Source organism: Acanthamoeba castellanii, assembly GCF_000313135.1.
Source record: "Acanthamoeba castellanii str. Neff unplaced genomic scaffold scf7180000084645, whole genome shotgun sequence".
NCBI lineage: Eukaryota > Discosea > Longamoebia > Acanthamoebidae > Acanthamoeba > Acanthamoeba castellanii.
Genome location: NW_004457313.1, coordinates 44,584 through 71,553, shown reverse-complemented (window position 1 = coordinate 71,553; position 26,970 = coordinate 44,584). Strand labels below are relative to the sequence as shown.

General features: G+C 59.9%; 14 protein-coding genes across 14 annotated transcripts in view; 7 read left to right on the top strand and 7 right to left on the bottom strand.

The window, feature by feature from the left end:
• The window catches only part of ACA1_091160 (phospholipase D, putative), a gene marked incomplete at both ends in the record, with an annotated part of 4,453 nt that extends 2,455 nt beyond the window's left edge, over positions 1-1,998 (top strand). Inside the window, 8 exons of the mRNA XM_004334581.1 lie at positions 50-127; positions 228-395; positions 482-601; positions 680-777; positions 865-976; positions 1,082-1,187; positions 1,273-1,362; positions 1,457-1,998. Of these exons, the coding sequence (XP_004334629.1) occupies positions 50-127; positions 228-395; positions 482-601; positions 680-777; positions 865-976; positions 1,082-1,187; positions 1,273-1,362; positions 1,457-1,998 (1,314 nt within the window). The remainder of the gene's footprint in view (positions 1-49; positions 128-227; positions 396-481; positions 602-679; positions 778-864; positions 977-1,081; positions 1,188-1,272; positions 1,363-1,456) is intronic.
• A 107-nt stretch (positions 1,999-2,105) lies between these two features.
• On the bottom strand, positions 2,106-3,626 carry ACA1_091150 (uncharacterized protein; the record flags this gene model as incomplete). The annotated part of the gene is made up of 1 exon (XM_004334580.1): positions 2,106-3,626. The coding sequence occupies one exon, from the start codon at positions 3,624-3,626 to the stop codon at positions 2,106-2,108; it is 1,521 nt and encodes a 506-aa protein (XP_004334628.1).
• A 369-nt stretch (positions 3,627-3,995) lies between these two features.
• Positions 3,996-6,109, top strand: ACA1_091140 (BTB/POZ domain containing protein; the record flags this gene model as incomplete). Its single annotated transcript, XM_004334579.1, has 6 exons — positions 3,996-4,100; positions 4,295-4,690; positions 4,791-4,944; positions 5,047-5,239; positions 5,354-5,862; positions 5,934-6,109. The coding sequence occupies 6 exons, from the start codon at positions 3,996-3,998 to the stop codon at positions 6,107-6,109; spliced, it is 1,533 nt and encodes a 510-aa protein (XP_004334627.1).
• Positions 6,110-6,335: 226 nt separating this feature from the next.
• On the top strand, positions 6,336-8,378 carry ACA1_091130 (uncharacterized protein; the record flags this gene model as incomplete). The annotated part of the gene is made up of 6 exons (XM_004334578.1): positions 6,336-6,555; positions 6,650-6,870; positions 7,198-7,275; positions 7,334-7,406; positions 7,469-7,567; positions 7,630-8,378. The coding sequence occupies 6 exons, from the start codon at positions 6,336-6,338 to the stop codon at positions 8,376-8,378; spliced, it is 1,440 nt and encodes a 479-aa protein (XP_004334626.1).
• Positions 8,379-8,792: 414 nt separating this feature from the next.
• Positions 8,793-10,463, bottom strand: ACA1_091120 (Fbox domain containing protein; the record flags this gene model as incomplete). Its single annotated transcript, XM_004334577.1, has 7 exons — positions 8,793-8,866; positions 8,958-9,103; positions 9,156-9,280; positions 9,373-9,820; positions 9,873-10,045; positions 10,124-10,186; positions 10,275-10,463. The coding sequence occupies 7 exons, from the start codon at positions 10,461-10,463 to the stop codon at positions 8,793-8,795; spliced, it is 1,218 nt and encodes a 405-aa protein (XP_004334625.1).
• An 81-nt stretch (positions 10,464-10,544) lies between these two features.
• On the bottom strand, positions 10,545-12,915 carry ACA1_091110 (uncharacterized protein; the record flags this gene model as incomplete). Its single annotated transcript, XM_004334576.1, has 8 exons — positions 10,545-10,664; positions 10,747-11,017; positions 11,094-11,208; positions 11,271-11,357; positions 11,597-11,727; positions 11,840-11,879; positions 12,141-12,240; positions 12,487-12,915. 8 exons carry the CDS (start codon positions 12,913-12,915, stop codon positions 10,545-10,547), a joined length of 1,293 nt encoding a protein of 430 aa, XP_004334624.1.
• An 87-nt stretch (positions 12,916-13,002) lies between these two features.
• On the bottom strand, positions 13,003-13,578 carry ACA1_091100 (uncharacterized protein; the record flags this gene model as incomplete). The annotated part of the gene is made up of 3 exons (XM_004334575.1): positions 13,003-13,157; positions 13,290-13,365; positions 13,450-13,578. The coding sequence occupies 3 exons, from the start codon at positions 13,576-13,578 to the stop codon at positions 13,003-13,005; spliced, it is 360 nt and encodes a 119-aa protein (XP_004334623.1).
• Positions 13,579-13,889: 311 nt separating this feature from the next.
• Positions 13,890-15,824, top strand: ACA1_091090 (acylCoA dehydrogenase family protein; the record flags this gene model as incomplete). The annotated part of the gene is made up of 11 exons (XM_004334574.1): positions 13,890-14,000; positions 14,081-14,221; positions 14,304-14,417; positions 14,507-14,632; positions 14,726-14,795; positions 14,868-14,944; positions 15,012-15,120; positions 15,190-15,349; positions 15,421-15,536; positions 15,608-15,670; positions 15,751-15,824. 11 exons carry the CDS (start codon positions 13,890-13,892, stop codon positions 15,822-15,824), a joined length of 1,161 nt encoding a protein of 386 aa, XP_004334622.1.
• Positions 15,825-16,102: 278 nt separating this feature from the next.
• Positions 16,103-16,830, top strand: ACA1_091080 (uncharacterized protein; the record flags this gene model as incomplete). Its single annotated transcript, XM_004334573.1, has 3 exons — positions 16,103-16,154; positions 16,231-16,268; positions 16,342-16,830. The coding sequence occupies 3 exons, from the start codon at positions 16,103-16,105 to the stop codon at positions 16,828-16,830; spliced, it is 579 nt and encodes a 192-aa protein (XP_004334621.1).
• Positions 16,831-17,103: 273 nt separating this feature from the next.
• On the top strand, positions 17,104-20,455 carry ACA1_091070 (urocanate hydratase; the record flags this gene model as incomplete). Its single annotated transcript, XM_004334572.1, has 17 exons — positions 17,104-17,425; positions 17,508-17,613; positions 17,700-17,783; positions 17,855-18,000; positions 18,094-18,185; positions 18,283-18,376; positions 18,471-18,595; positions 18,671-18,724; positions 18,831-18,946; positions 19,019-19,111; positions 19,191-19,315; positions 19,379-19,533; positions 19,634-19,755; positions 19,827-19,902; positions 19,969-20,078; positions 20,178-20,271; positions 20,345-20,455. The coding sequence occupies 17 exons, from the start codon at positions 17,104-17,106 to the stop codon at positions 20,453-20,455; spliced, it is 2,025 nt and encodes a 674-aa protein (XP_004334620.1).
• Positions 20,456-20,514: 59 nt separating this feature from the next.
• Positions 20,515-21,635, bottom strand: ACA1_091060 (methyltransferase type 11, putative; the record flags this gene model as incomplete). Its single annotated transcript, XM_004334571.1, has 5 exons — positions 20,515-20,855; positions 20,955-21,084; positions 21,159-21,274; positions 21,340-21,509; positions 21,574-21,635. 5 exons carry the CDS (start codon positions 21,633-21,635, stop codon positions 20,515-20,517), a joined length of 819 nt encoding a protein of 272 aa, XP_004334619.1.
• Positions 21,636-21,790: 155 nt separating this feature from the next.
• On the bottom strand, positions 21,791-23,947 carry ACA1_091050 (ankyrin repeat-containing protein; the record flags this gene model as incomplete). Its single annotated transcript, XM_004334570.1, has 11 exons — positions 21,791-21,847; positions 21,984-22,120; positions 22,198-22,291; positions 22,368-22,498; positions 22,573-22,649; positions 22,716-22,840; positions 22,932-23,102; positions 23,148-23,291; positions 23,361-23,471; positions 23,538-23,602; positions 23,668-23,947. The coding sequence occupies 11 exons, from the start codon at positions 23,945-23,947 to the stop codon at positions 21,791-21,793; spliced, it is 1,392 nt and encodes a 463-aa protein (XP_004334618.1).
• Positions 23,948-24,236: 289 nt separating this feature from the next.
• ACA1_091040 (allantoinase) lies at positions 24,237-26,439 on the top strand (the record flags this gene model as incomplete). Its single annotated transcript, XM_004334569.1, has 10 exons — positions 24,237-24,331; positions 24,423-24,517; positions 24,580-24,703; positions 24,796-24,872; positions 24,939-25,112; positions 25,248-25,431; positions 25,520-25,711; positions 25,803-25,899; positions 25,976-26,087; positions 26,174-26,439. The coding sequence occupies 10 exons, from the start codon at positions 24,237-24,239 to the stop codon at positions 26,437-26,439; spliced, it is 1,416 nt and encodes a 471-aa protein (XP_004334617.1).
• An 88-nt stretch (positions 26,440-26,527) lies between these two features.
• Positions 26,528-26,968, bottom strand: ACA1_091030 (uncharacterized protein; the record flags this gene model as incomplete). Its single annotated transcript, XM_004334568.1, has 2 exons — positions 26,528-26,542; positions 26,708-26,968. The coding sequence occupies 2 exons, from the start codon at positions 26,966-26,968 to the stop codon at positions 26,528-26,530; spliced, it is 276 nt and encodes a 91-aa protein (XP_004334616.1).
• Between the last annotated feature and the right edge of the window lie 2 nt (positions 26,969-26,970).

Sequence of the window (26,970 nt, the reverse complement as noted above, 5' to 3'; positions counted from 1 at the left end):
CAACGAGACCGACGCGAACGTAGTGGTCATTATCGCGGGCAACCCCAAGGGAATCTATTCGGCCCACCACGAGAAGTTGGTCCTTATCGACGCTGAGTGCCCGCCGCACACCGTGGCATTCACCGGGGTACGCGCGCATGTCCCTCGCTGGGCGTCCACCACCCGTTCTTGACATTCTTTGACACGCCACACAACACGCCACACAACACACACACACACACAACCAGGGATTCGACATTGCGAGGGGAAGGTATGATCAGCCGCTGCACCAACTTCCCCGACCCTACTGGGAGGACCTCAACCCGATGACACCCTCCACCGAGGACCAAATGATCTACGGCCACGAGGTCCAGCCGCTGTTGCGCCGCATTCGCATTCTGTGGCACGATATACAGGTACCCACCACTATCATCAACACGCTGACACCTCGAAGGGCTCATCATCACACAACACTACGCCGACGTGGCATTCAATTCAACAGTTGATGATCAAGGGTCCGGCAGCCCAGCACTTCCAGCTGCATTTTGCCCAGCGGTGGAGTTACGCCTTCACCCACGATCCCTCCAAAACACGAAACCTCACCCACTACATTCCGCATACGGTACCGACCCCCCTCCCCCGCCGAAGAAGCCAACGTTGCGCTGCTCAACTCAAAGACTCAAGCCATCTATTCTTCCAGAGAAAGGCCTGCAAGCATAGGCCGCAGGCCAGCTACTCCATGCGCTATGGCAGCTGCCCCATTCGTCTCACGCGAATATGGAACGGCGTGTTTGAAGGGTACGCCGACCGTCATCCACTTCCTCCGCGTGTTGGCGACTTGTGAAGTGCTCACCTCCAGGCGTGCTTGCTTGTCTCTGCGCGCAGACATTTCTTGTTTGACGAGTACAGCAAGATGATCACGGGCGCCAAGAAGTTCATCTACTTTGAGCACCAGTACCCGTTCCAGAACTTTGCCCTCACCTACTACATGTGCCAGGTACGTTGCTGCCTGTGGCCACACATCTCCTATGCCCCACAGGCCATAACGAGAATGACAACTTATCATGCGCGCACTATTTGTGCACACGAATCGGATGTCCAGGCTCTGCGCAACAACCCGTCACTGCTGGTTATCATTGTGGCGCCGGTGAAGACGGATCTTCCGCGGGGCATCGTCGGTGAGTGGATTGATTGGTCACAGGACCAGAGTACGCAACCTCTCTCTCTCTCTCTCGCTGTGCGTGCGTGCGTGCGGAGCCCCTCAGACTGACGCTTCACTACTGATTTGTGCAGTCGTTGAGCACCTCCACCTCATCCACCGGGTTGCGCCAGATCGCGTGGGCCTCTACGGTTTGGTTCGACAAGACGACCGAACCGAACGAAGTACGCCGCCGCCGCCGCTAGCCGTGAGCTGTCATCGTTATTGATTGTCCCTCAGTACTGACCTAAGGTTTCTGATGTGATCGCGACGACGCAGTAAAACCGATCTACGTGCACGCCAAGCTGGCCATCGTAGACGACGAGTGCATACTGACGGGGACCACCAACATGGACAACATGAGCTTCTTCTACTCGTCGGAGCTGTCGGTCACCGTCGCCCACCCGGCCTTGGCCAAGGGCACGCGCGTGCGGCTGCTCAAGGAGCACCTGGGCTCCTTCTACCGCCCGGCCATGGCTGAGACCGACCACTTCGGCCAGGTGTTCGACACCTTCCGCGACGTGGCCTCGCGCAACAGCGCCAGCCTGCGGGCCAACGGCACCCTGGTCGGGCGGCCCGTGTCGATGGCCCCCGACAACTACCAGTTCCTCCTCAACCGGGTCTACTACCCCAACAAGCTCTCCAAGTTCCTCTCCAAGACCGTCGGCTGGGACACCGAGGACATGCTCGTCAAGCTCCGCAGCCGACTCTTCTCCACCACCAAGCCTGAACACCACCGCGGCAGGCCGGGCACCAAGCCCGGGAGTGGACCTCCACCACGCAGCACCGACCGACACCCAAAGCTCAAGGCCCAACTCTAGCGCGCTCAACTCTTCGCCCCCAACGGTCACAGTCGCTTGATCACACAAACACCACACACACACACACCCCAGGTGCTGGAAAACCTCGCTTCGATCACCAGCCATCATCAGCTGAGAATACACTTGTACCATCTGCCCTCCTTCGCTCTCGATCCTTGTCGGCTCCCTCCTCCCTCGTTCTCCGCCACCGCCTTCTTCTTCAGCTGCTGCAGCTGCTGCTGGCGAGTGGGCGAGGTGCCGCTGCCACCGTCGCCGTCGCCGCCTTCGTGCTGCTGCTGGGCGGGCGGAGGCAAATGCGGAATCTTCCTCGCCTTGCCCTCTTCGTTGGGCTCCCGCTGGTCGCTGGGCGTCGAGGCGTGGTGCTCCGCCGCTGGCGCACCACCGCCGCCTTCAGGTTCCTGCTGCGCGGCGGCTGGTGGCGTTCTCGGGGCGTCGGGTGGTGGGTGTGGGTTGCGTCTGGCGGCGGGCGGCGTGTTGGCGAGGGCGGCCTTGCGCCGCTCCATCTCGCCGAAGAAGTTGAGCATCATGCTCACGAACTGTTCGTCGCTGAGCTCCTCCTTCGGTCCTCCGCCGTCTCCGCCGCCGCTGCTCCACCTGCCTGCCTCGCGTGGTTGTGGTACCTCGTCGCCTCCTCCTTCCCACGGCCTTCCCTCCTCACCTTCACCTTCTGCTTCTTCGGTCTGCAGTTCGACCTTGAGCTTCATGGCGCCCTCCTTCACCTTGAAGCCGTACACGATGCGCGACCTGCGATAGGGGTGCACCGTCAACGGTGACCCGGCTCCCTCGTCGCCTACGTCGCCCGCCGCATCCGCGGTGGTGCTGGTGCTGCCACCGCCGAGTCCCGCCTCGTGGGAGGCCCGCCGGCCCAGGCTCATCAGCCGCCTGGCCGCCAGCGCGTGGGTCAGGTGCGTCTTCGGCTCGCCCGTCTCTCCATCCGTAGGCGTGCCCGCGCGCAGCCAAACGTTCTTCTCCTCCAGGGCGCTGCCCGGCTGATGAGACGGCACCGGCGGCCGGCCCGTAGGCGAAGCGCCGTGGCTGACCGATAACGTCACGCTGCGGACGTCGGCGGCCACGTCGGTGGTGGTGCGTGAGGGCAGGGCCGAGGGTCCGCTGTGGTTGCCGTCGGCGAAGGGGCCGCCGTGCTGCTGGTCGTCAGCCGGCTCGGCGATGACGTGCTGCAGCCTGATGATCTCCCGGAGGTCGACCACGAAGCGCTGCACCACGCCCTTGAACCCCCGCTCCAGCGCCTCAGCTTCGGCCACAGGCTGCTGCTGCTGGGCTGCCTGGATGATGCCCGCGCCCTGCAGGATCAGCTCCTTCATGCGGCGCAGCAGGCCCTCGCTCAGCGCCCGCTGCTGCTGTCGCTCGGCGCAGTTAAGGTGGCTGTCGTGCTGTGGTGTGGTGGTGTTGGCAAAGGAGTCGAACACGCGTTCGAGGCAATCGGACAGCCGGCGGAGAGAGGAGACCAGGAGCGCGCTGGGTTCGGTGTCGGTGGTGGTGGAGAGCAGGCGGCCCACGCATTCGAGGGTGTGGCGCACGGTGCGGCTCATCTCGTGGGCCAACTCGTTCAGGTGCGCGAGGCGGGTCCTCTCAGCGACCCTCCTGGCCAGGTCTCCGTGCTCCGCCATGGTGGTGCGCCCACACAACTTTTGTTACAAATCTCGAGTACCTTGATTTGTCGTTCTTCGTCTTTTGGTTCGTTGCCCGGTGCCTGCTGTCCCCGTTGGTGTGTCGTGTGCAGCCTCCACCAGTAAAAATGAAGTCTGGACAAATTAAAAGGGAATGACTCCAAAATTAAAAGTCAATTTTTTCCAGGAAAGAGAACAACACAAAAAGCTGGGAAAGATGAAATTCCGTTTTTTTAGTGAAGCAAATAAACGCGAGGGAAAAGAGAGATCTGCCAGAAACTGAAGCGAAGAAGGTTGGGTAACGTGGGCGCAGAGGAAGAGGAGGAAGACGCGAGTGCCGGCATCTTCCCAAAACGCAGCACAAAAACCATGCAGGCACGGGGCAACAACGCAATCTCCCAGTTCGTGGCCGTGACCGGCGCAGATGAGGACACTGCCAAGTACTACCTCGAAGCCAACGGCTATGACCTCGAGGTCTCCCCCTTTTCTTTTTTTCTTTTTCTTCCCTTCTGGGCTGCTGCTCACTCGGCCTCCATCACAAACACAGAAAGCGACAGTTCTGTTCTTCGACTCTGGTGGAGTACGTCACCCCCCCCCGAACGTCGTGCTGGAATTATATTAATATTCAATTTTTAATCTCTTTTTATTATCATTGTGGTCCTGGCCAGGCGGCGGCGGTGCAGAGTGGCGGAGCGGGAGCGGCGCCGAAGAAGGACGCAGAGGACACGGGAGCGAAGAACGTGGGGCTCGAGTTCGACGCGCAGGCCTACGGCGAGCAGCTGCAGCGCACGTTCGCGGTGCTGCTCGACGAGTCGGATCCGCACGCGCACGCCTTCAGCGACGTGACGCTCGTCGTCCACGGCGAGAAGGTGCCGGCGCACCGCGTGATCCTGAGCGCGTGGAGCCCGGTGTTGCGGGACTACCTCCTGGCCAACGCCGACAAGCGGGAGGTGGAGCTGCAGCTGCCCCACCAGGAGCTCAGCGTCCCCGTCTTCAAGCAAGTGCTGCGCTTCATCTACACCGGCTGCACCGAGCTCTCCAAGGAAATCGCCATTCCTCTGCTGGTGCGCACCACTTCTGCTTCCCGCGGCTTACTGCTTGCTCTCAACCTTCGTTCTTTCTCTCTCTCTCTCTCTTTCGTTCTTTGTTGTTTCGGGTGTGTAGGAGCTCTCCAATCAGCTGCAGGTGCAGAGCCTCAAAGACAAGACGAGCGAGTTCATCTTCGTCGCCGAGCAGAAGAAAGACATCGGCCACCTACTGGAGCTCGCCCGGAAGTACGAGTCCAAGCACCTCGAGAAACGATGCGCGGCCCACCTGGGTAAGTCGGACATGTCACTGCGTTGCCTGCTTGACCCCTAAGGTGGCACTCACGTGTTGTTGTTGTTGTTGTTGTTGTTGTTGTTGTTGTTGTGTGGCGCAGCCGATCGATTTGAGGACTGCCTGCGGGACGACAGCCTCAACAGCCTGCCCGTGAGCACGTGGAGCGAACTGCTGCTGCGAGACGACATCCGGGTGTCCAACGAGGAGGACGTCTTCAAGGCCGTCATCAAATACGCCCAGACCAACCCCGTCACCAAGGACGACACCCTCAAGGCCCTCCTGCCCCTCGTCAGGTCCGGCCTCACCCACCCACCACAGCCACCCGCTCGCCATCATGTATTGGTGTTGACTGGGCCGTGTTTACGTTTCGAATTCCTTGGTTTTGTTGGTCTCTTCTCCACGCGCAGGTTCGAGCTGCTCCCGAACCGGTTCCTGGTGGAGGAGGTGGACCTCAACCCGGAGCTGAAGGAGTTGGCGTTCGTGCACGCGCTGGTCCACGAGGCCTACCGCCAGAAGCTCTACCAACAGACCGGCGGCGCACCGCCGACCGCCCGGCGTGCGGGCCGCGGCAAGGGCCGAGGCGTCGCCGGCGGGGTGTGGAGCAGCGCGCTCATGTCGCCCGGCATCGAGGTGCTTGAAGGCGGCAAGACGGTGCGGCACACGGGCGCGGGCAAGGGCACGACGCAGTCGTGGCAGTCGGTGGCCCTCGACTCGTGGCTCTCGTCGGGCACCCACGTCTACACCTTCAAGATCGACAAGAACGCCTCGAACTGGCTCTTCATCGGCGTCGCCGCGCGGTCGTGGGAGGGCTACACCGATACCTCGAACGGCTACGTGGGCCACTACCACGACAGCTGGGGCTTCGGCTCCTACACGGGCTGGGGCCGCGCCCACGCCAGCAAGAACTCGGCCTTCGGTACGACTACGCGTGTGTCGTGTGTACTGTCGCCTTCACGTGTCTGACGCAGTGAATGGTCGGGCGTGCAGGTCCGAGTTTCAAGACGGGCGATGTGGTGCAGATGACGGTGAACATGGACCTCAAGACGGTGGCCTACTCGGTCAACGACGAAAATCTGGGCGTGTGCCACAAGAACATCGCGGACGAGGTCTGCCCCGCGGTCACGTTGTACAAGAAGGGTGATCAGATCACCCTCCAGGCTTGAGCATTGCTCTTCATGTCCGAAGAAGAAGAAGAAGAAGCAGAAGAAGAAGAAGGACCAGAATTTGGGTTCCACCATTCTGATCGCAAAGCCCGACAAAGCCGCCGCTACAGCGGGTTGCCCAACCGGAACGTGCGAGTGTGGACCAACCGGCACGCAGTTGGGTGGCATAATGTAAAGTGCAAGGCCCACATACGATAGTAGTGAGCGACAGAAGGAAGAAGGAAGAATGCTAGCGGCCCGGGAGTACTTGTGTTGCCTCCTCTTCGCGCTCTTCTTGGCCCCGCTGCCCGGCGATTCGGCCGCCTGCACTTCGGGCAACCTCTTGGACTCCACCGCAATGTCCGCGTCGCAGCCTGGCGTTTCAGTCCCCAGCCTGCCCATCATGATCAAGGCCCTCGATTCACTGACCATCAGCTTCATCCACGTCTTTGTCATCGACAACGACCGTACGTCAGCCCTCGAGTAGTTCTAGATTAGTTGTATTTCTTTGTTCCTACCCAACTCCGAGTGCATTTTCGTTTCGCTCTCTCTCGTCATCAGAGTCCGCTGTGCCGGGTGTGGCCTCGCTCCACGATGACGCTAACGGCAAGCCGTCGGGGACGCCCTTCTACTCCTCCACCAACGGCCGGGCGGTGAGCGCCACCGAGTACCAGATCGACATGGGCAACACCAACCTGAACCCCGGCGTCTACTGGCTGGTCTTCACCGCGGTCCAGCCGGGCGGCGTGATGGCGGGCTGGACCTGGTCGGCCTGGGGCGGTGTGGACTACTTCCACTCGCTGAGCTTCGCCGACAGCTACTCTCTGAGTGATCTCGTACCGAGGGTCGTGATCAGGGGCTGCGGCACCAACCTCGCCGGAGTCTCGCCTGCACCCTCCTCTCCAGCTTCTCCTCCCTCCCCTCCGTCCTCCCCTTCGCCCTCTCCTCCGCCCTCTCCTCCGCCCTCCCCTCCTGCTTCTCCTCCGCCCTCCCCTCCGCCCTCCCCTCCTGCCTTCTCCTCCGCCCTCCCCTCCGCCCTCCCCTCCGCCCTCCCCTCCTGCTTCTCCTCCGCCCTCTCCTCCGCCGTCGTCTGCCGTGTCACCGCCCAGGTCGCCAAGCGCCTCGTCAGTACCGACGAGGTCGCCATCGGCATCGGTGACGCCATCGGCTTCGCCTTCGCGGACTGCGTACGTTTCGTATTCACCGTCGGCCTCTGCCTCAGTCGCGCCCTCAAGCTTTCCTCAGCTGGCGGCCTTGACCAACGCCACGGCCGAGTTCGAGCAGAAGCAGGCCGCATTCCAGCTTTCGGGCACTTTCGGTACCGCGCTCCTGCGAGCAGGCCTCACACAGTAGCAACTTCGTCGCTTACCATTGCAACAGGGAACAATGATCGGTCACAGCACTTGGCATCATCAGTGCAGTCGCGACTAAGCAGCCTGCATCTGGGCAACACCACGCTCCTTGCAGCCGACCTCTCTGGTACGTGCTATTGTTAAATGGCCCACAGGTCTGGCACGGCTAACTTGTGGTGCAATCCACAGAGAACATGACCCGCGAGATTGTCCCCGATCAAGGAGAAGCAGCGCCCAGTACCTACATCTACTCGGTCCGCCTCGACGACGGCACCCAACTGCACCAGTCCTTTGCCTTCTACAAGCGAGAAACCAACTCCACTTTCGCAGGCGTCGACTTTGCCATTCCAGCCAACTCCGTCAAGTGGTCACTCAACTTCACTTCCAACTCCTCCTCGCTGGCTTCGCGCACCACCCAGCCGACCACCGTGCGCTACCGCCTCAACAGCGCCGGGCTTGCGCCTGCGTCGAACGCGCGCATCGTCAGTCGCGCCAACACCCCCGCCGCGGGACTCACCACCTACTTCCTGCCTCTCAACTCCGACCCTGCACAGCCTATCGTGGCGACGGTGGTGCTCTTCGACCTGGCCGTCGTGGACGGCGTGGTGACCACCATCCGCCACAACATCACCGGCACGATGGCGGGTGAGTACGAGGTGGCGGTGGAGCTGCCGGCCTTCACAGCGTGGGTGCACTACGACCCCAGTGTGGGCATGGGCGCGCTCCTGGGCTCCGATGGCGGAGGAGGCGGCAGCGACAACACGGGCCTGATCATCGGCGTGGCCGTGGCCGTCCCGGTGGCTGTGGCGGTGGTCGTGGTAGCGATTGCGGCCGGTGTGGCGTTCGCCTGGTACAAGCGGCGCTCGCTGTGGGTGGAGAGCACCGTCAACTTTTCCGACACAGTCCACGAACAACTTGATGGCGCTGGTGAGTTGTGACCAACCAACCACCGGGCAATGCAGCCACGCCAATAAACTGCTCAACTTGATTTCAGACCCTGCATTCACACGAAGCAGGACCGAACAGCCAAGCAATGTTTCCCAGTATGCACATCCCACACCTAGTTTCGCCCCTGGTCACCAACACAATTGTCGGTGGAGAGAAGGCCGAAGCAGCCAACGGTGACGGTGACGGTGACGGTGACGGTGACGGTGACGGTGACGGTGACGGTGACGGTGACGAGCAGTGGCATAGTTTATGGATACGGCCATACTGCGCAGAAAGCACCGCTTCCCATCCGAACAGCGAAGTTAAGCTGCGCCAGGCGATGTTAGTACTGGGGTGGGCGACCACCCGGGAATCCACCGTGCCGTATTCTCCTTTTTGCTCCACCTCGCTCTACTGTTGCCTCCCTACATGCCGTCGTTGATGTTCACCTTCCGCTCCTCGCCTCTTTGGCCGGTCTTCTGTGCGCTTCCGTTTGTGGCTGTACATCGATGTATCGTCAGTCTGCACGTGCGAGTGACGAGGTGTGTTAACCAAGTGGTGTGGTGGTGATTAGAAACTGGGCAAAAAACGCGCCTTGGGCTGCTTTTCCCACAGCGACACGCTGTAGTCTTGTCCGCCGGCCACAAATGCCTTGGTGGATGGGCTGTCGAGGCACAGCAGCGGCGCCGCGTGCGGCCATTTGGCCCCGCACGTCCAGTCGCGCGGGTCCCACACCCTGCGCGTGTGTACATTAGCTGGCAGAACCAACCGCCTCTTAAGCTGCGTACCGCACGCAGTTGTCGCCATCAGTGCTCGCCAGGAGCTTGGTGCCGTCGTAGCACGAGCTACGAACCGCATTGGCGCTCGCCAGGTTGCGCAGCAATGCAGCAGGCTGGCCGTCGTGTCGTTCTCCCTGTTCCCCCCAAACAGCCCCACATATAGCTCGCCGTGAGCGTGTGTGCAACCACAGGCGAGCGAGCGTTTGCTGAAGCGAACTAGGCGTACCACTTTGCGGAGGTCCCACACGAGGAGCTCGCCTTTCGGCGCCCGGGAGGAGGTCACGGCCACAGTGTCCCGGACGCTGACCGCAGTGATGGCGGCAGAATGGCCGGTCAGCTTGGCCGGCAACACGGAGCGTGGAACGCGCGGGTCGCACAGCTTGACCACCGCGTCGGCGCCGCCGCTGGCCAGCAGGTGGCCGGGCTCGTCGGTCGCGAGGGCTGTTATGGCGCCATCGTGGCCGGAGAGGATCGAGACCGCGGGCGCCTTCATAGAAGCGGCCGCCTCTGTGACGCTGTAAACGAAGACCAGGCCGTGCGAGCCGCCCGTGTAGAGGGTGTCATCGCGAAGCTGCAGGGTAAGGACCTGGCCCGCGTGCGGTAGAGCATTTGTGGTGCCGCTCTCAAGATTGTACAATCTGCTCACGTGCGGGATGCCATTGTTGAGTGAAAAACTGGTCAACAAGGAGAGCTGATGTGACAGTCGGTGGTCGGAGGGCGATGTACTGGAGGGTGCGGTCGAGAGAGCCGCTGACCATGGCGCGCGTGCGCAGGTCGTAGCGGAGGCACGTGATGGCGGCTTTGTGTTTCGCAAAGGTGTAGCGGCACTCGCCCGTTCCCCGCTCCCACACTTTGAGGCGGCCATCGAGTGCGCCACTGACGACGTAGCGCGGAAGAAGCTGTACAGCCCGCACTGACCCTGCCCGGCACATCATTAGGCAACACATTTAAAAAAGAAAGGGGGGGGGTTGGTGCACCTTGATGGCCTTCAAGCCGTCGCTGCCGCCACCGCCCCCGAGAAGCGTTGTGCCACTTGTCGGCTGCCCACCCTCGCAAGCACTGCCATCGCCAGTCCACCGCCGCAATAGCCGGCCCAGCAGCGGCGGCGGTGGCGCTTGCAGGCGGTACATCTGTGGCAGGAGGGAAGCGCGAGTGGTGCAGGCGACGCCAGAGGGGCTGATGTGAGAAGAGGGCGCGGAAGGCCCGGTTGACGTGGGCCAGCCGAAGCCACTCCCTGGGACCCAGATGCATCGCCACTTCCACCATCACCTCCGGCGGAAGGCTGGCCATGCATCTCTTCCCCTGCCTCTGGTCCATGTGTTTTTGCTTTTTGTTTTTCTTCTCTTTTTCCTTTTGTTTCCTTTAACATCCGGAGGAATAAAAGGATTTTTATTCTTCTCATTCATCCACTTCTCCGGGGAAGCCGAAGGTCTGGTCGTCCAACCAGCCATTGAGGCAGTGGGCGAAGACCTCCTCCGCCGGGTCGTCGTGGAACCACGCGGTCGGTTTGTGTCCGTCCTACCGTAGGGTGCAGCAACCAACCAATTCCAGTGAGGCGCCCACACACACACGAAAAGCAGCAATGTGAGCGGGAGTGTACGAAAAAGTTCCCCTGGGCGGTGCCACGCAGACCGTCGTACCGCGTGGCAGGTCCCAGGATGCACACTGCCAGCACCGTGGCCATACGCACTCGCCGCTCGGTGTCTGCCGGCAGTGCGGTTCGCACTGGTTCCTGGTTGTCATGATCGGCCGGGATCCCGACCAAGCGCGCGAGTTCATCGAAGAATGTAGGGTCGATGCTCCCCGGTAGGTCGAGGTCGTCACTTTTATACTTCACCACCATGTTGTCCTCGCCACACCACAGCCCAAACCTTGGAACGCCGACACGGCCAAGAAACAGCATTAGCTCCTGGGAATCACATCACATGCGCGGAGGAGGAGCATTACCGTTCGCTGACCGCCGGAGAATCGGTTCGGGCCATCAGATCGACAAAAACCTCGACTTCCGAGTGCGCGTCTCGGCGCATAATAACAGTCATCTTACAGTCAATGCGCAGGCTCTCTACGAGCGGAACACATACCGTAAGGCACAAAAAAAGGAGGCGCACAAAGAAGGGCGCCTACCTGAGGGTGTCTCAGTGCTCAGGCGGGCACTACCCCAGGCGCATAATGCTCCGTCGTACTTGTTGCTGGCCACCATTGTCGCAGTCGCTGTTGCAGAGAGTGGTAAGGAGTCGCCTGCGTTTCATCAAGCACAGCATGAGGTGGTCATCGTGTTCCAGTGCCTAGAGTGATGCGGGGAAGTACGCGCTGGATGTCAGCAAAGGCAACGAAGTCTAATTCCGATCCTACGCGTACAATGCACGGCTTCTGCAAGTGAAACTGCATCCTTTGCACTGCCTCCAAAACGTTAACGAAATGTGCCCACAGAAACGTGTGCGTGTGCGTACCTGCGCGCAGAAGTCCTTTGAGCGTAGCAGCCGAGCAACGGTCGATCGAACCTAGGAAGTGGTTGTCCTCGCCCTCAAGCCTCTCCCAGACCTTTGCCAGCGAGGGAAACTCGTCCTCGTCCATCGCAGTGCTGTACAAATGCGTAAGTTGTTGTGCCAGGAAACCGTCAGAGCCTTCGAGCGCTTGCAAAGTAAGGGATGAGCTACGTACGATGTCATCTCTGAGGGCTCAAGAGAAGACACCTCATGACATCCAGCGCAATCCAGCAGAAAGCGCGCAACGCTGCACGGAGGCGGAGTTCAGTTACTGCCATTACAAGGGAGATGCGTTGCTTGCCCCGTACTTCTCTGGTGACCAGTCAGAGACACCCAGCGCATGCGACAATTAGGTCAACAGCGGTGTGTTAATGCTATGATATGTTAACTCATCTGTTGTTGTAGGCACTCGGTGCATATAGAGAAGAGAAGAGAGAGAGAGAGAAAGAGAGAGCCACATAAGATTAAATGCACTCGCAAGTTTCGCGAGCGCGCAAGTGGGCGGTACCCTTGCAGCGCCACTGGTAGAGATGCATGCAGCCCTTGTCTGTTGCGCAATCAATCCATTGCTTGACGCTTCCGTAGTAGTCCTCGCCTCCCTTGTGCAGCTATTCTCGCAATTGCAGGACCAGTTCTCAGTTTCCTGCTGGATGCAGTACTCGTACCACATGCAGTGTCCATCCAGTGGTGGGACGGTCACGCTCCGCAGGAACGCAGAGTTCGAGAAGGCAGGCAACGTTTATAATACCGTCGTCCACGAACCTGGTGTGAGCCTTCACTCTCACACACTGTTGCCCCCAAACAAAAAAAGTCGTGTGAGCGCAACTACCTCCAGTGATATGGATGTGGCGTACCTTCTTGACGAGCGAAACGATGGTGGCGATCATATCCATCCCCCGGTCCTCGTGCGCCTCCGCCTTGCTGTCGTAGCCGATGAACATTCTGAGGGTCCTTTCGGCTCTGCGCCAGTACGCGGGCTTCTGGATGGCAAGTTGGTGCAAGCGCGCTTCGATCCGCAGCCTCCACGCCTGCTGACGCTCGAGCTCTTGCTTGACTTTGTCGTTGGCGCGTTCATCAGCAACGTCCTCTCCTTCGCCATCGCCATCGCCATCGCCATCGCCATCGCCATCGCCATCGCCATCGCCATCGCCATCGCCATCGCCATCGCCATCGCCATCGCCATCGCCATCGCCATCGCCATCGCCATCGCCATCGCCATCGCCATCGCCATCGCCATCGCCAGCATCGTCACCATCTTCCTCACTCTTCCTCACCCTCTTCATTACTATGCCCTACACCGCCGTCTTCTCCGGTGATGGGCTCAAGGTCCATGGCAGCATCACCGGAAGGAGGAGTGAGCACGTCACGTTTCAGCAGCTCGACTTCGTCCGGGCCGAGAGGCTCAACGCAGTCGTCGACGTCGTCCTCTTCACACCCGAGCTCGTCCTCATCCTCAGCAACCACAGGCGGCACTCTGGTGGCGAAGTCGCGCTTTGGACGGCTTTGAACCAGTCCCAATACATCGCTGCCACATACCCACACCAGGCGATGAGTCGACACAGCCAAAAACGGATAGGACCACCACGAAGAGCAGCAACGTTGCGTACGTACCATGAAAGGGCGAGGTGACGCGATCAGGCGGAAGCGCCCAGCACACGTGGAAGGAGCACGGTCAGTGCGAGCCGCAGCGGGCGGTGGTCACGCAGCACGAGCGTCTGGCAGGCGTGATCGACCTGCCCTAGAGCACAGGCGTCCATGCATTGGAGCGAAAGAAAAAGAACGGGGGGGGGAAGGTACGAGATTATTTGGTCGAGGACCAGGTCGGGCAGTGCCGTAAGCTGAAGCGCGTGCGCCGGGTCCCTCCGGTGGCCGTCCCCCATCGTGCTGTCTAGAGCGTCATAGCGGAGTCGCTTGAGGGGGCGCACCGGTTCTTGCTCCGCCGCCATTTTGTCTGAATAATTGCCATCCACATTTTTGCCTCTCTGCTTCCTCGAAGGAATTGGTTTGTTTTTTTAACCTTTTCTTTTTGTTTAAGACAAAGAAACAGTGCGCCAATGGGAGCGTTCCTTGCGGCACAAGGGTTTCTTCTCGCTGGCCAAGAGACATTTACCAACGATGGTACGACCTGCCAAGATGCTGTGCTCCACCGCCGACTCACCTGGTCCAGGTTGATTGGCGTTGTTTATTAACCCCAGCGCAGGCGGCTTTTGATGTGTCTGCGCGCAGCAAGCAGCTGCAGGAGCGTGTGCGTGCCTTCATGGAGGCGCACGTGTACCCCAACGAGCACAAGATCCACGAGGAGATGAACCAGCCGCGCCTACCATGGACGCCCAGCCCCACTCTCGAAGCCATCAAACAAAAGGCCAAGGTGGGTCACCAGCGCTTCCCACCAACATTTTATTTATTTATTTGGTATTTTTATTTATTTCTATCTTATTCTGGGCGCAGAGCGAGGGGTTGTGGAACCTGTTCTTGCCAGAGTCCCAGTACGGTGCGGGCCTGACCAACCTCGAGTACGCCCCGCTGTGCGAGATCATGGGGCGCAGCTTCTTCGCGCCCGAGGTCTTCAACTGCAGCGCGCCAGACACGGTGCCGGCCCAACGCCCTGTCTCCTTGCGAGGTTTGTTGTTCGTTCATGCAGCTCACCCACTTGGTTTGCACGTGCCAACAGGGAAACATGGAAGTGCTGGTGAGGTATGGCTCGGCTGAGCAGAAACAGAGATGGCTGGTGCCGCTCCTGAATGGTGAGATCCGCAGCGGCTTCGCTATGACCGAGCCTGATACGGTATGCGAAAAGAAAGAGACTCTCTTGCGCATTCTGAACGCAGTGTACACGTAACAAACACTGCAAACCCGCTCCCCTCTATACTACAGGCTTCATCGGACGCCACCAACATCTCGACGCTGATCAAGAGGGACGGAGATTCCTACGTGATCAACGGCAAGAAGTGGTGGACTTCTGGCGCTGGCGATCCCCGCTGCAAGCTCTTGATTGTGATGGTACATATATGTGTATCTGTGCCGCTTGCTTGGTGCTTGGTGTCCCCGCCAATCTCCAGTCAGCGAGAGTACTCACGCATGTCCCTACCGTAGGGCAAGACCGACACCTCGGCGCCCACGCACCAGCAGCAATCAATGATTGTCGTGCCTATGGACACTCCAGGTACGATCTCTCTTTCGCAACGGCCTTGGGCCAGATGTGCCTGGATGTGGCCACCTCACAGCGCTCCAACAGGTGTCAAGGTTCAGCGTTTCCTTCCGGTGTACGGCTACAACGATGCCCCGCACGGCCACATGGAAATCCACTACGAGGTGCGTCGCCTCTGGATGTCTAAAGCTGTGTGACGCGCATTCTAACCTTCGTATTTGTGGTGGGCAGAACGTGCGCGTGCCTGCTAGCAACATCCTGCTGGGCGAGGGCCGCGGATTTGAAATCGCCCAGGGGCGGCTCGGCCCTGGCCGCATTCACCACTGCATGCGAACGATCGGTACCTAGTTCGCACTGAGACATACGCATGAGCACCCCTACTAAGGGTCAAGAACTCTCCACCGAGCAGGCATGGCGGAGCGCTGCTTGGAGCTGATGGTGGCCAGAGTCACCTCGCGCACTGCCTTCGGTAAGCTGCTGGCGCAACAGGGATCCATTCTGCAAGACATCGCCCTCTCTCGCACCGAAATCGAGCAGTCCCGCCTGTTGACCCTCAAGGCCGCCCACATGTGCGTCCCTAGCATATATGCCTTCCGCATCTCGGTCTGTAGCTTTGCGCTAACCCGTGCTTGGCGTTTAGGATGGACACGGTGGGCAACAAGGCAGCCAGGGACTACATTGCGATGATCAAGGTGGTGGCCCCGAGCATGGCTCTCCGCGTGATCGATCGCGCTGTGCAGGCCCACGGCGCTGCCGGTATGCTGGCCTGCTCCTTCACTGCCTGCCCTGAGCATAATTTCCTTTCCTTACATCGCCGCCGTGGACAGGCGTCAGCGAGGACTTCATTCTGGCGCGGGCCTGGGCCAATATTCGTACCCTTCGCATAGCCGGTATGCCATGACGTCCCCTCATTCCTCAGTCCTGCGTTCCACTGCTTAGCAGTGATTCTCACCAACGCGTTGGTTGACAGATGGACCGGATGAAGTGCACCTGCGCACGATCGGGCAGCTGGAGCTGAAGAAGAAGGGCAAGGCCAGGTTGTAGCTGTAGCTGTACCTCGCTCCATGCGACAACGCACAACAATGGCTTAACGTGTCCTCGTCCTGTAATCACACGACACGCGTGTGGGTACCACGCCCCATTGCCCTCCCCCCCTTCAAACAGGTCTGGTGTCGGGAATTCTCGCACCGCTTTGGGCGGGATCTGCAGGAGTGGTCGGACCTTCTGCGGAAGGCGCGCGCTGTCCAGCGCAGCACCGGGAGGGGAGGGCGAGCAGGTGTGTTCGATTCTTAGACAATATTCTAGCACCCACACGCACATAGATGGAACGCTTACCAAGCACAGAGAGCTCCTCCAACCGGCCAAAGCTACCCAGTACGTATTGTACCACACAGCTTCACTCTCACCCTTCTTTGCGACCCCCGTTCTCATCATCGCGTGATCGCCGAAGAGGACTTCCCTGCCCTCGCCGAGCCAGGCCAAAGCAGGGTAGGTTCCCTCCTTTCTTCACGCAGTGTTTCTGGTTGAGGGCTGATCACCTTTGCGACCGTAACAACAAAAGGTGCAATTGCTACGGCAGCGCTTCGAGCAACAGGCAGCAGCAGCCCAGCAGGACTCTTCGGCCGCACGCCCACGGTCCGGCGGCTGGCCGGATGACTTCAAGCGCGTGGACGTGCGCTCCCTGCGTCAGCGCCTCTTCGCCGAGCCAGACTTCGAAGACTCTCGAGGTCGGCGTCCCACCGCACCACACCAACAGGCGGTCGTCTATCCCCTCGAAGAAGAGCAGCCACAGCGACAGATGGCCACCTGGGAGGAGCGTCCACCAGAACCGCCCCCGAGGGAGGAGCCAGAGGAGGTGCTCGAGGCAGATGAGGAGAAGCGCCATCCGCCAGCACCGCCCCCGCGAGAGGAAGACGACACGGAGGAAGCAGCACAGCACGTGTCCGACGCCGAGCTGTCGTCGCTCGCGCAGACCCTCAAGGCGCTGGGCTTGGGCTCAGGCTCGCCACCAGCCGCCCATCGGCAGCCCACGCCAGGCCGCGCACATTGACCCATCAACGAAGAGAAGAAGAAGAGAAGAGGAAGAAACGTCGCGAATACCCTTCGAGAAGTGTCGACACCACGACGCACATGTCGACAATGCGTCATCCTGCGCTATCGGCTGTTGTTGTTGCACGCGCAGATTGTAATCTCCCTACAGATCGCTCACATCTCCCCTCTCTTGCACACTTGATCGATTGGCACAAGATTTCATATGGAGGGCAGCACGACGACAAGCACCACGGTGGCGACACCTGCGGAGAAGAAGGTGGTGCATCTTGAGATGAGCAGCGCGAGGGATGCGCTGAAGGCGCTGGCGGAGGGCATCCCGCTGGGGGCGCCCGCGTCGCGTGTGCGAGAGGAGGGCCGCGACGAGTCGGTGCCCCACGCCCCCGTGCGCACCCCCCACCTGAGCGAGGCCGAACGCAGGCGGGCCATCGCCAACGCCCTCCGCTACTTCCCGACCGAGCTCCACGCCTCCCTGGCCCCCGAGTTCGCCCAGGAGCTGGCCGACTTCGGTCACATCTACATGTACCGCTTCCGCCCCACCGCCTACGCCATGCGGGCCTACCCCATCGACTACTACCCCGCCAAGTGCCAGCAGGGTACCACTACTACATGACAACTTCTCTAACCTCGTTCTAGGCGCACTCACACTCACATGGCGTGTTCTCATTGTGACACAAGCTGCGGCCATTATGATGATGATCATGAACAACCTGGACCCGGCGGTGGCGCAGTTCCCGCACGAGCTCATCACCTACGGCGGCAATGGCGCCGTGTTCCAGCACTGGTTCGCCTCGGCCGCCGCTTTCGTGGCATGGTCAGCCGCGCGGGCCTTGGCCTAAGGGACTCACAACGCCTGTTGTGGCCGTGCAGGGGTCAGTACCACTTGGTCATGAAGTACCTGTCGGAGATGACCGACGAGCAGACGCTGGTCATGTACTCTGGCCACCCGCTCGGGTACGCTGCAGCTGTCACTCGCCAATCCCCGATGATGGTGCTCACGCGCGCGCTGGTGTGGTCGTGAGCAGGCTCTTCCCCAGCACCAAGGATTCGCCGCGCGTGGTGATCACCAACGGCATGGTGATCCCCAACTACTCCTCCAAGGACCTCTACGAGAAGATGCACGCACAGGGTGTCACCATGTACGGCCAAATGACCGCCGGCAGCTACTGCTGTACGTTTCCTCTTTCGTTCTTCTTCTGCATCCTTTCATTCTCCGCCTTGGCGTGTCTCACGAGCTCGCCGCATGTTCTTTCCACGCTCGCAGACATCGGTCCGCAAGGCATTGTGCACGGCACGACCATCACCCTCCTCAACGCCGGCAGGAAGTACCTCTCCACGTCCGACCTGGCCGGCAAGGTGCGCTCAGCTCAGAGCTCCTGTTTGTGGTGCACAAGCCTTGACTACTGGCCTTGTGCTGACAATGATGGCTCTGCTCTATGACCGTCACCACCAGGTCTTTGTCACGGCTGGACTTGGCGGCATGAGCGGCGCGCAGCCCAAGGCTGCCGTGATTTGCGGCGCCATCGGCGTTGTGGCCGAAATCTCTCGTACGACACCACACACACACACACACACACACGCACCGCGTGTCTGGCTCTTGCCTCGAGTTACTGATACCGCCGACCCCCCCCCGTACATCAGCCGCGGCCACCAAGAAGCGACACGAACAGGGGTGGGTGATGGAGGTCTACACCTCCCTAGACGACGTGATCGCGCGCATCAAGAAGGCCAAGCAGGCCAAGGAGACCCTCAGCATGGCCTACCAGGTTGGGCCAAAGTCCACCACCAGCGCCTCCAACTCCCGTTTCTGTTACTAAATCAACGTTGGCGTCATTCTGCAGGGCAACGTGGTCGACTTGTGGGAGCGGCTGGCGCAGGAGGACGAGATGCTTGTCGTACGCTCACCTCTCTCGAGTTGTGTGTAGCGTTGCGTTGTACGTCGTGTGCCGTGTGCCGTGTGGCCATACGCTGATTGTGGACGGCTTTCTGTGCACACTCCAGGAGCTGGGCAGTGACCAGACGTCCCTCCACAATCCCTACAGCGGAGGCTACTACCCGGCGGGCCTTTCGTTCGACGAGGCCAACGAGATGATGTTCAAGGATCCCGCCAAGTTCAAGTACGCTCTCTCCACAGGCGCCTTCGCTAGAATTACCATCAATTGATCGCCGAAACCGCCACATGCACGCAGGGAGATGGTGCATGAGAGCTTGAGGAGGCACGTGAAGGCCGTCAACAACCTGACCAGCCGCGGCATGCGATTCTGGGACTACGGCAACTCATTGTACGCTTCTTGCCCTCCCACCTTCTACCTACGTCCCCGGGACCCGGTACTAACCCTCACTCACGCGCCGCGCTGCCAGCTTGCTGGAGGCCAGCCGGGCGGGTGCGGACATCATGGCGGACGATGGGCTGGCGTTCCGGTACCCCTCCTACGTGCAGGACATCATGGGCGACATCTTCTCTCTCGGCTTCGGCCCGTTCCGCTGTACGCTGTCCCGCACCCCCGCTCTAATAATGATAATTATTAATAAGTCGTTGTGGTCCGCAGGGGTGTGCACGTCGGGCGAGGCTGAGGACTTGGCGACCACGGATCGTATCGCTACGGAGATCGTGGCCGGGCTGCGCGACTCGTCTCCCGAGAAGTCCAAGCAGCAGTACGAGGACAACTACCTGTGGATCACCCAGGCTGCCGATCACAAGCTGGTACCAGCGACCCCTACAGCAACTGCCTGAAGGCTTTCCCTGGCGACTCACATGCTCGCGGGTACGCTGGTGATGTGCTGTGAAGGTGGTTGGCTCTCAGGCTCGCATCCTCTACGTGGACGCCTTCGGCAGGGCGGCCATTGCCGAGGCCATCAATCAGGCTGTCAGGGATGGCCGTCTCAAGGCGCCCGTGGTCATCTCCCGTGACCACCACGACGTCAGGTAAATTACTCAAGTCTCTCGCTCGGCGCTTCGTTGGCACTGACCCGGTTCACCTAATTACTACTCTACAGCGGTACCGACAGCCCGTACAGGGAGACCTCCAACATCACCGACGGCTCCACCTTCACCGCGGACATGGCCGTGCAGGTAAAAAAACGCATTCCCGATCGGTGGGTTGGCACAGCCGTAACTCTTCTCACGCGTTCTGCACAGAACTTTGTGGGCGACGCCATGCGCGGCGCGACGTGGGTCTCCCTCCACAACGGTGGCGGCGTGGGCTGGGGTGAGGTCATGAACGGCGGCTTCGGTCTCGTCCTCGATGGGTATGGCCTACCGCCACAACTGAACACTTCCGCTCCCTCCTCTCCTCGGGCTTGATCCTCACAGCGTGGCCCTTTCTCTGCTCTTGTGGTCCGCTCCAGCTCTGATGACGCGTCGCGCCGGGCGCGTAACATGCTGTTCTGGGATGTCAACAACGGCATCGCCCGCCGCGCCTGGGGCACCAACGACAACGCCGTACGTGCATTGCACCCGCGACCACTTCTCCACCTGGCGCCCTACTAACGTTGTGGCGTCGGGGTGCGAACAGGAGCACGCCATCCGTCGCGCGATGGAGCTGACGCCCAACCTGAAGGTGACCCTGCCCTACCACGCCGACGAGGCCCTCATCGAGAAGGCCCTCGGCGGCGTCCAGCAGTAGGGGTAACCTTGCCAGCTATCAAACAAGAACAAGACGTCTTCCTTTTATTTGCTTCTTGTTCAGATGGTGCCGTAGAAGACTTCGGTGGTGTAGCGGAACTCGACAAGGCCGTTTTCGTTGTACTGGGCGAAGAGAGCCTCGAGCCGGCGCATGAGGGGTTCGTAGTTGGGGTGGTCCGGCTTGGGCGCGTAGGACGACGACAGGCAGCGGCCCTTCAAGCCCTCCAGGTCGAATCGCTGGTTGTTCTGGGCCACGTAGGCCGCCTTCTTGAGCTCGCCCTCGGCGAAGAACTTGGGCAGCACGGGGCTGCCCTTCTTAGAGACCCACCCGTGCGCCACCTTGAGGTAGTCGATGCAGTACTCGATCAGCGCGTCCTCGTACCCTCGCATCAGTTCCGTGCCTGGCAGTCCCACACACTCACACGACCCATACCATCATCACCAAAAGTAAGCGCAAGCACTTCAAAATCAGGTCGTAACGGGTCATCCGGCGTACGCACCGCTCTCGGCGTCGGAGCTAAAGTTGTTCCAGATGAGGAACACCTGGCTCTTGACGCCGCTGTCCTCCTTCTTCTTGAGGATGCGCTTGAATTCCACCTTGGCGGCGTCGTGGCTGAACCAGTGGAACGCCTGCCGGCCACCACCATCGCATCACCATTAGGGGGGTCGCGCAGGCTGCAGTGAAAGCGGCGCACTGCATGTACCTGGGCGGCGATGATGACGTCGACCGCGTGGTCGGCCAGGCCCGTCGCCTCGGACTTGCCGCCAAGGCTGGTCAGTCGGCCGCTGCTCAATTCAGCCGCGAGCGATGCCTCGGCCGCTGCGGCCAAGAGAGAGTTGAGCCGAACGCGTGCGAGAGCATAAAGGGGGAGGCGAGCAGTGTACCCTTGCGCATCTCGTCGTTGGGTTCGACGGCGACGACGCGGAAGCCCTGGTCGACGAGCATGCGAGTGAAGATGCCGGTGCCCGCACCGATGTCCGCGACGAGGTGGTCCGTGGTCACCCCCTCGCTGCGCAACAGTTCGAACACCTCGGGCGGGTAGGACGGCCGGTACCTGCACGAGTGGTGATTTGCGTGAGCACGACACGCAAATGGCATTAATAACGACAGATACGCACTTGACATAGTCCGAAACGACGTTGCTGAACCGCCCCACAGTGTCTTTTACGATCGCCGCCATCGTGAAGAGTAGAAAAAAAGATCCGATTCAAATGCTCCAATCTGTTTAATCGCGAACAGAAGTGCCACGTCGCCACCGACGGAGCACACTCCGATGGTTGTGCAACCACCACACCCGCAATTGGGCAGGTGCAACCTTTCTGAACACAAACAGAGCTAAGAGTCCGCCTTGGCCAGACACTTGGGGGTGGAGACGGTCTTCTTGCCTCTACGCTGCGAGCTGCGGCACCACATGATGAGATTCCACCGTTCGCCTCTGTCCAGCGGAGGGCACAGTGTCGTGAGTGAGAACAAGTCCGATGTGCGTGGTAGGGGATTCAAGGCCACAGGACGAGGAGGCGAGGAGTACGCACTCGCTGATCTTGAGGGCCGAGTGCCAGTGGCTGCCCAGGTGAAGCACGGCCACACCCGGCGAATGGCCGCAGGTGAAGTGGTCGTTCTTCGAGGTCGGTGTGTTGGCCACCCCGTTGAAATCAAGGTCGCCACCTAGAGCAAAATGGGGGTATGTGAGGGTGATGATCTTAGACGGGCCTGTTCTGTACACGCACGACCATACACTGTACCTGCGAAGGATTTGCCCAGGGACACGTTCAGCGTGACTTCGGAGTCGTCCACGTGCTCCTTCAGGTCGAGGTCCTCGCCGATCTTGTACTTGACCTGCCAATACCGCAATGAATGAGTGTTGTAATTGTGTGGTGGTGGGGTGGGGTGGTAGTGGGGGTATGCACGGTACCACGAAGCTGTGAAGCCGATCGAGGGAATCTCCGCCCTGTTCCGCGTACAGCAGGGTTGCAAGTGGGCAAACGTAGCGCCGCATGAGCTGGTGCATCATCTCCTTAAAGCCCACATCTGACAGAATGACTCCTGCTCACAGTGCAACGATACCACCTGGTGGGTGAATGCAAGAGCCCCCAAGCTGAAGAAGGAGAGTTGCGCACCGTATGCGTTCATCGAGTTGGGTCGCTTCAGCGACAGCCCGCTTTGTTCCAGGTGGTCCAGCTCTTCAAGCAGACGGCTGGTTCCATACCACTCTTAGCGCCGTTTCAAGGAGAGCCAGGGGTGTGGGCAGATTGTGGCGTACTCGCAAAAGGACAGCTTCAGCATGGGAAACGAGTAGATGCCGGGATGCACTTCCTCGAGTAGGGAGCGCAACGCTGCTTCGCTGCCGTCGTTGATCGCACGCAGGAAGCTGTCCTCAAACATGCTCTGATGATTACATAACAGCGCAATGACTCCAATTTGTCTGCAGTTGACCGATTCAATCAAATTGTTAGGTGGGGGTGGAGGGTGGGGGTACCTCGTGCAGGGTGTACACATCTGAATGCAACGGGCGATAGTTCTCGCGGATGTGTGCCCTGTAGTCGCGCTTCTCTTGTTTACGCACAAGCTCAATTCTGTTCCTCACCCCGTTGCGGTCCTCTACGTCGTTGGGTGGCACTTGCGCCACATGCTTGGGGACCCGCGAAAGCTGAATTAGGCCGCAAGTGTGACGTGGCTGAAGAGTGATGTGTACCTCAACAGTATCGGGTTTGAGCAGGCCAGCGACGTGCCAGTGCTTCTTGTTGACCGCGAGGTCGTATGCTGTGCGGCCGCTGTAATCCTTCAGCTCGGGGTCCACTCCGCCCTCGATGAGCAGTTGCACACACTCCACATAGCCCTGTGGGCGTGTGCCGATGGTTGTCAGCAAAGTGATGGCGCCATAGCCGGCTGAGATCTGAATGCGAACCTTCTCGGCAGCGAGGTGCAGTGCCGTGCGGCCTCCGACCATGACCATGGGAATGCTCCCGTTGAGGTAGTAGATGTTGTCTCGCGTAAGCGCGTTCACCGACGCCCCGCCCTGGCTCACAACCAACCAAGTAAGTGAGGCATTTCCCAATTCTGCGTCACCAAAGCGAGCACGCACCTTGATAAGTGTCTGGATCGTGTCTATGGCTTCCCATGTGACCGCATAGTGCAGCGCCGTATAACCTGCAACCGCCACCCAAGTCGTTGGCAGGAAGGTATCTGCACGGTTGAAGGCGGGTGCTGGGTACCGTCACGGTCGAGGGCATCTGGAAGAGCCCCCAGCTCAAGGAGACGAGCGGCCAAGAGGGGGAGGTCGGAGAGGGCGGCGACGTGCAGGAGCGGGTAGGCTCCCTTGCAGGTGCGCGTGTTCGGGTCCACAGTTTCCTCCTGCAGTAGTTCGAGGGCACGCTCCTCATCTCCCTCGTGCGCAGCTCTCACGATCTCCGGCTCCCCGTCCAGCACCGACGTCGAGCTGCTGCTGGCACAGGCCGGCACTGCCCCTGCCTCGTTGGTCGTGGTGCTGTCCATCGTGGCTGGTGTTTGGCTTGCAAACAGAAAAAAAATCAAGCTTTTATTTGGGCGGTGGTGGTGCAGTACTCAAATTCTGGCGCTTCTCGAGCTTGTGGAGTACGGCATTGCCAAAAATTCACAACAGCCGTGCGACGTGGCTTCGCCGAAGACAAAAGCGTTGGACCAAGGTTGACCAAGAAATGCGCAGGAAATCTCTTAGAAAATGCTGATCCGCAGATATGGTGGGATACAGAAGTAAAAATAAAGTAAAAAGAGCAGAGTCACATCGAAACTAAACATACACAACATGGACAGCAACGCGGATAACCAGAAGTACACAGTCATCTGCAGCGAGCGTGTTGTTATTGGGAACACCCTTGTTCCCGCCACCGTTCACTTTGAGTACCTTTACTCCTTTGCCCGTTGCGCATCTTCTCATCGGATGCAGAAAGAATCTCATCGCATAATTAATCTCTCTCTGAACAAACCGCAGAAATGGCGTAATCGTCAAAGTTGAAGACGGTACGGCCACAGCGCCACCAGAGGGCGCTGTATTCCACGATTTTGGCGACTTGGTCATCATGCCCGGTACGTGAGGCATCTGCAGGTTGAATAAAATTACGGGCGAACGGGACTGACGACAACCACAGGCGTTGTGGACAGCCATGTGCACATCAATGACCCTGGCCGCACGGCTTGGGAGGGCTTCCCCTCGGCCACGCAGGCTGCCGCTGCAGGAGGCGTCACCACGCTGGTCGACATGCCCCTCAACTGGTACTTCTCGCTTCCCCCCTTCTCGTGGCGCTGCAAGCGGTGTCGGTGAGCCATGCTCCACACGTCTCATCGCCGGCTCCGCGTGTAAACAGTTCCCCTGTGACGACTACCCTCGACGCGCTAAAGCTCAAGCAGGACCACTCCAAAGACAAGCTGTGGGTGGACGTAGGTAGAGTACACCACCTGCGCCTTCCCCTTTCCTTTCTCTTCGTTTCGCTCATCTGAACCTACGCAGCTTTGCTGGGCGGCATCGTTCCCAACAACGCGCAAGAAATCAGCCCGATGGTCCACGCTGGAGTCGTGGGGTTCAAGGCTTTCATGGTTCATTCTGGAATCGATGAGTTCCCGCACGTTGAGGAAGAGCACATTCGTGCCGCTATGAGCGAGCTCAAGAAGCTGCAAGATCAAGGTACCCTCCGCGCACCCTCAGCCACCCGCTTGCTTTTAGGAGTTGAGTGTCGTTGGCGGTGCATCGTGTGTTACGCCTCATTCATCTCTTCCCCACCACCACCACCACCACCACCACCACCATTTCTACCCGCAGGCCGAGATGTGGTGTTCATGTTTCACGCCGAAGTCGGAGGCCCCATCGACGAAGCCAACAAAAGCCTGAGCGAGCACTCTTGCTCCAGCTCCAAATACGAAACCTTCCTCCGTTCGCGCCCGAAGGAAGCCGAAAACGAAGCCATCGCGCTCGTTATTCGTCTGTGCCGCGAATATCGCGTGAGGTACTGACGCTCGCCCTCCCCCCCCCGGCCCAGTCATTGAATTCAGGTCATCGTCCAACTGACCCTGCCGCCACCGCTGCTTCACAAGGTGCCATATTGTGCATTTGTCCTCTTCCGACGCGGTGGCGATGCTGCGCGCCGCCAAGGAGGAGGGCTTGCCCATTACTGCCGAGACGACGTACCACTACTTGTACTTTTCTGCCGAGGACGTGCCCGACGGCAACACCCTGTTCAAGTGCTGCCCGCCCATTCGCGAAAAGAACAACCGAGACAAGCTCTGGTACGCACCAGCAGCGTTGTAGAAACTAGATACCCCCCCCCCCAACCCTGTGTAGCCTGTCTTGACATCTCACTCTCTGCCCCCTTCGTAGGCAAGCGCTGGAGGACGGCGTGATCACGCAGGTCATTTCCGACCACTCGCCCTGTACTACTGACCTGAAGCTGCTGGAAGATGGCGATTTCCTCAAGGTATTTGCAATGTGTTTCGGGGTCCATTGCTGAAGATGAACGACCACATCTGAACACCGCCACCCACCACTTCCAGGCTTGGGGAGGCATTTCGTCTCTGCAGCTGGGCATCAGTATCGTATGGACGCAGGCCAAGAAGCGTGGCTTCACCGTGCCTCAGCTGGCTCAGTGGATGTGCCTCCAAACCGGTACGCGAAGCCCTTCCCATCTTCCCACTGCGCCCAGTGCGCTTCCTCCGTCGCACTTATTGCTTATTCCTCTTCTTCTTCTTCAGCCGAGTTGGTCAAGTTGGACGCCAAGAAGGGGAGCATCGAGGTGGGCAAGGATGCCGACTTTGTCGTGTGGTGCCCCGAAGAGGAGTTCGTGGTGGAGGAGGACGCCCTCTTCATCCAGAACAAGAAGACCCCCTACCACGGCGAGAAGATGAGCGGCACTGTGAAGCGCACCTTCCTCCGCGGCCAGCTCATCTACCAGACCAACGTCGATTGCGCCCCCAGCACCGGCCCGCTCGGCCAGCTCGTCTTGCCCTCGAGCCCGTGACCATCCACCTGCAAGGCGGTCGCAACCGCTGGGGATTGGTGGAGGGCTTTTTGAATGTTGGTTGGCTCCTAATTTCTGCAAGTTTCTCTTATTTTCTTGCGTCCTGGGCGAAGCGAAGCCCAGACCCGATGTGGAACGAACTAAGAAATGAGAGGGGAGCGATGTCGCCCGCGCTGGCGGAGGGGAGCGCCGAGAGTAGAGGAGAAAGGGGGGGCGCGGGCTGGGAATTGAGAGATGACGGATATGTGAGAGATGGTAGTGGGGAGACCGAGGGCGATGAAGTGGGAAGTGCAGCGAGGGACTGCGAAGGGGTCATCTCCTCCTCGACCTCCATGGTATCGTCGCCCTCAGCCAGCTGTACCGCCGGGTTGGCGATCGCGAAGGCCCGAATTTTCTCGATGAGGTCCGCACGGCTCTTCTTCCCGATCTGAAGCCGGAGATGGGGCAGACGTTTCTTCCACTCGCGCAGGAAGGAGGCCATCGTCTCGTTGGTAAGTGGCAGCACCACCGCATGTCCGTAGTTCTGCATGA